The sequence below is a fragment of the Coregonus clupeaformis genome, chromosome 11 (assembly GCF_020615455.1).
Source record: "Coregonus clupeaformis isolate EN_2021a chromosome 11, ASM2061545v1, whole genome shotgun sequence".
NCBI lineage: Eukaryota > Metazoa > Chordata > Actinopteri > Salmoniformes > Salmonidae > Coregonus > Coregonus clupeaformis.
In genome coordinates this window covers 292,726-297,902 of record NC_059202.1, presented here as the reverse complement: position 1 = coordinate 297,902, position 5,177 = coordinate 292,726, and the positions used below count along the sequence as shown (strand labels likewise).

General features: G+C 46.8%; 1 protein-coding gene across 1 annotated transcript; it reads left to right on the top strand.

The window, feature by feature from the left end:
• Positions 1 to 3,573: 3,573 nt before the first annotated feature.
• LOC123492014 (extracellular matrix protein 2-like) lies at positions 3,574 to 4,437 on the top strand. The gene has a single exon (XM_045223638.1). The coding sequence runs from the start codon at positions 3,574 to 3,576 to the stop codon at positions 4,435 to 4,437; it is 864 nt and encodes a 287-aa protein (XP_045079573.1).
• Positions 4,438 to 5,177: the final 740 nt, after the last annotated feature.

Below are 5,177 nucleotides of genomic sequence, written 5' to 3'. Positions count from 1 at the left end.
TCTTTATTTTTTATTTTATTTTTCTCCCCCACACACACACACACACACAGTTTAAGAGGCTTATATCCGTTCCTACGGACCTCTAAGGCAGCATTCTACCCCCATCGCGCCGTTTTTTCATTGTTCCTAAATTTATGCTACCTCGAGTTTGCAGATATTCAAAATGAGAGGTTACATCGAACATATACCTCGTCAACTATAAGTCGAGCGGTAACTTGCAACCGAATGTATCTACCACAAACTCCAGTCCCCGGAACTGACCTAAAAACAACCTAATGGGTTTTCAGGATTTTCGGCCCATCCTAATGATCGCCTCGTTTGAGGGCCTGCCATAGATCCGCGATGTCCTAATTTGTATACATTTTCCTTGGCCTTATTCCTTCATTCTATTATTTTTAAATTTTCCTCAAGCAAAATATCCCTGTGTCCAGTATTATCAATACCTATAGACACTCCCCCCTGTTTGCGTTGCTTCCAACGCAAATACATTTAGAAATTTAGAACGGACTCTTATCCCACAGCAAATAACAGCAAAATGCACACATAAGTCTTTCAAACGGTACATCTCCCCAGGGCACACACCCACATAAGCAAACGAACCGACCAGCGCACAAAATTGTGAGAAATCTCACCTTATGTGCCGGCGTCTTGATAGGGAGTCACTTCGTAGCTCAGGAATGGAATGCTGGAGAGACGCAACACGTCCCAAAGGTCCTCGTCGCCATTCTGTGGTACCTAAATAATTATGCTAATTATGCTGTGAGAACAAGGAATCCGCTGACACTGTACTTTGATTATAAAGGTTTATTATATCAAAAGATTTCAGCGTCAATTTACAGACATCTGGAGAACAACGGCCCAATCTCTTAATATGTTGTTACTACCCGTCCTTTGTTTCAACCATGGTATTTATATCCTATGCCCTATGTAACATAATATGGGTGTTTTCCCATAAACCAATCCCAGGAGGCCACCTAACAGACTTCCTCTAACACACCATTTGCAAACATCAACAAAGTCATAAACTGTTTAGACACTACACAAGTACACATGAATTCAGATGTTTCCAAGCTGCATAGGAATCATGTTCTTTCAAACTAACCAAGTTGTTTAACATATCCCAGATTTGGCCGTTTGCCAAATTTTGCCAGTAAATCCAGATTTTGTGAGTTAGATAAGGTAATTAATTTAAAGTACTGTATGACATGGTTTTATTTTATTATGCTTCTATTCTTTTATGAAAATAACAACTGCAAACTTTGAAAAATCTCAGTCAATATGGCCCACATTGTCTGTCATTTTGTAGCGATGCCTAATCTTGAGTGTCAACACTAACATACTGCTGTGTGTGTCTAGGAGTGGACATGACCCCCATAGAAGACTTGGTCAGAGACACAGATCCCTGGTCAGACTGGAGACCTGAGAGACTGAGGGAGACCCCAACAGCAGACGAAGAGGAGGGTGAAGAACCCACTGCAACCCACCCTGAAGAGAGGAGGGAGGAAGAGGGGTGGAGCGAGCAAGGACTAACTCCAGAGACAAGGGCAGGAGAGCACGAGGGCCAGGAGGAAGAGCGAGGGATGGAGGAAGAGGAAGAGACAATGCTGGTTGGAGGGCTTGATTACAGAGAGGTGGAGAAGAAAATATTTGAAAATGGGGAGATAGAAGCTGATGAGGAACAAGAAGAGGAGGAGGAGAGAAGAGATAATGGAGAGGGGAGAAATGAAGAAGGGATTAGATCAGATGATGAGGAGAGAGAGGGTAAGGAACAGAGAGCAGATGGAGGAGAGGAGAAACTAGAGGAAGACCTGAGAGTGGCGGAAGTTAAAGAACCCAGTGTAGATCAAAGCGAGGGAGACTACTTAGTTGTTACACACTTAGACCTCCCCCCTCCAACCAGCACTTCCTCCTCTCCTGTAGAAAAAGTAATGGACACTCCACCTGTCAATCAAGCTATCAACGAACCCATGTCCCCTCCCCCTGCAGCTATGCCTGTCCCACTTTATGATGTCACTCATCCACCTGCCACTCAACATGGCCCTCCCCCAATTACACACTTCATCACCTCTCAAGTTCCAGAGTCTGCCTCTCATGCTCTCGCTCAACCTGCCAGTCATAGCCAAGACCCGGCTCCAGAGGCAGAGGAGGCCATCTCATTGGTGGAGAGTGAGCTCATTATGGTTCAGAGTGTGACTGACAGCTCCCAGACCAACCTCAGGGAGGGGGAGAGTTTTGTTTCCCAGGCGATGGAGGTCAGAGTTGGCCCAATTGTCAAGGTTTCAATCAACCACAATCAGGCTGAGAGGACCAGCATTGTCTTTCTCAAAAAGACAGAAAATACAGTCAAGCAGCTAAAGTCTACAGCCAAACCAAAACAAGCAAACCCTACACCCAAACCGCAACAGGCAAAACCCACAGCCAAGGAGCTGCAACCTACAGCCAAACCAAAAGAGATGATAAAACCAACAGCCAAACCCAAAGTGACGATACAGACAAACCATACACCCAAAACACTAGACACAAAGCCTACACCCAAAACACTACAGACAAACTCCACACCCAAAACACAACAGACAAACCATACACCCAAAACACAACTGACAAAACCTACACCCGAAACACAACTGACAAAACCCACACCCAAAACACTACAGACAAAACCTACTCCCAAAACACTACAGGCAAAACCTACACCCAAAACACTAAAGACAAAACCTACACCCAAAACACTACAGGCTAAACCTACACCCAAAACACTACAGACAAAACCTACACCCAAAACACTACAGACAAAACCTACACCCAAAACACAACAGACAAAACCTACACCAAACCAGCAGTGCCAAAACCCAGAATGAAGCCGACCCAGACCACCAAGGGCCTCAAGACAAAGACAGGGAAACAACAAAAGAAAGACAAGAAAAATGAGAGGAAAGGTAAACCTCTGAAAAAGGACAAAAAACTAAAGAGACAAAACAGGAGAAGAAGGAGGGCACAAATCCAGCATACTTCCCCTACTTCAAAGATAACTACTGTCCCACGGAGTGTGCCTGCTATGGACGGTGAGATGTTGTCTGATTAAATCAGGCTTACTATTGCCCATTTGTAATTAATGATATTTTATCATTAAGTTATTTCCATATTGCCACAATCTTATTTAATCACCCAAACCATTTTGTATATTAATGTTTGTTGTGTGTATAATGTATGTGTCTTTACAGGTCCACATTAATTATTCCAATGTATTCTATTGTCCTCTTTCCCAGAGTGGTCCAGTGTTCCGACAAGGGGGTGGAGAATGTTCCGTACGGCATCCCTTACAACTCCCGCTACATCCTCCTGATGAACAACCGCATCGACGGCATTCAGCTGGACCTGCTCAATGTGTACCTGTCCATGGAGTTCCCGGTGCTCAGCAACAACCGGCTAACAGACGGCTCCATCGAGGGGGCCTTTGAGGGCATCCCGGCTCTGAGGCACCTCTATCTGGACCGGAACCTACTGGAAAGCGTGCCCACAGACCTGCCCGCCTCCCTAGAAGAGCTGCATCTAGATAACAACCAGCTGAACGTGATGTCTGAGGGGGCCTGGGCCCACTGCCCCGGCCTGCTGGTCCTCAGCCTCAGCAACAACAGCCTGGGGAATGGGAACGATACTCTCCCTGCCAGTGTGCTCTCGCCTCTGGCTAGCCTGCGCACCCTCAGCCTGGACCGCAACCGGCTGGCCTCAGTGCCTTTGGGCTTGCCACTATCTATCAGGGAGTTGTACCTCCGCGGAAACCTTATCCAGAAGTTCCCAGGGGAGGCCTTCATGGGTACCTCAGAGCTGGTGATTCTGGATCTGAGCGCTAACCGGCTAACCATCCATGGCCTGCTCAGGGATTACCTCCTCAAAGCCACCCACCTGGAGAGCCTCAACTTAGAGGGCAACCAGCTCAAGAAAGTACCCCGCCACCTCCCCTCTTCCCTCAAAACCCTCAACCTGGAGGGCAACCTCATCTCCTCCGTGGGCAAAGCCTCCTTCCTCCACCTCTCCCACCTGGAGCACCTGGGCCTGGCCAGGAACAAGATCGCCAGGGTGGCCTTGGGGGCCTTCAGGGCGCTGCCCGTCCTGCACCAGCTGGACCTGTGTCACAACGCCCTGCGCCAGGTGCCCAGGCAGCTGCCCCGGGGGCTCCACTTGGTGGCACTCACACACAACAAGATCCACTCAGTGCCCCGCGACGCCTTCTGCTGGGGGGGTTCAGACCCCGACCTCAGCAGCCTGGTGCGGGTGCAGCTGGAGCACAACCTCATAGACCTGGGCCACCTGGACGCAAAAGCCTTCCACTGCCTCAGAGGCTTCCAGGTGGTACACTTCTACAGAGCTGCAGTCTATAGGATCCTGCAGGACTGCGGTCATACTGTAAATATAGATTGTAAACAATCCCACCGCTGAAACCAAATTGCAGTGTTTTTTCTGCTCAACCTGAAAGTCCATTGGGCTCCAACATGGCGGTAAAATGTTCTACAATACATATAGAGAAACAAACATTATCATGTCAGGAACTGATTTTGATTCAACATTACAAGATACCTATGCAAGATGGCCAGTTGAGTGAACTTGGATCTCAATGGGGATAGCTATACTGTATGTTGCTGCTTTGGATAAAGCTGTGATTGATGGAAGCTGTGATACTGTATGTGTTCAGAGAAAATACTTTTTTGAAGTCTTTGTGAAAAGACTATGGCCTACATAAAGGTCAACATAATTTTCTCTACTTTTGCATATTTTTGATACTGAATGTTCTCAGATCTTCAACCAAAACCTAATATTAGATAAAGGGAACCTGAGTGAACAAAATAACACAACAATGACATACCTATTTCATTTCTTTCATAAACAAAGTTATGCAACACCCAATGCCCCTGTGTGAAAAAGTCATTGCCCCCTTACACTCAGTAACTGGCTGTGCTACCTTTAGCTGCAATGACTCCAACCAAACACTTCCTGTAGTTGTTGATCAGTCTCTCACCTCGCTGTGGAGGAATTGGGTGTATGTTCTGCCCACTCTTCCATGCAGAACTGCTGTAACTCAGTGAAATTTGTGGGTTTTCAAGCATGAACTGCTCATTTCAGGTCCTGCCACAACATCTCAATTAGGATTAGGTCTGGACTTTGACTAGGCCATTCCAAAA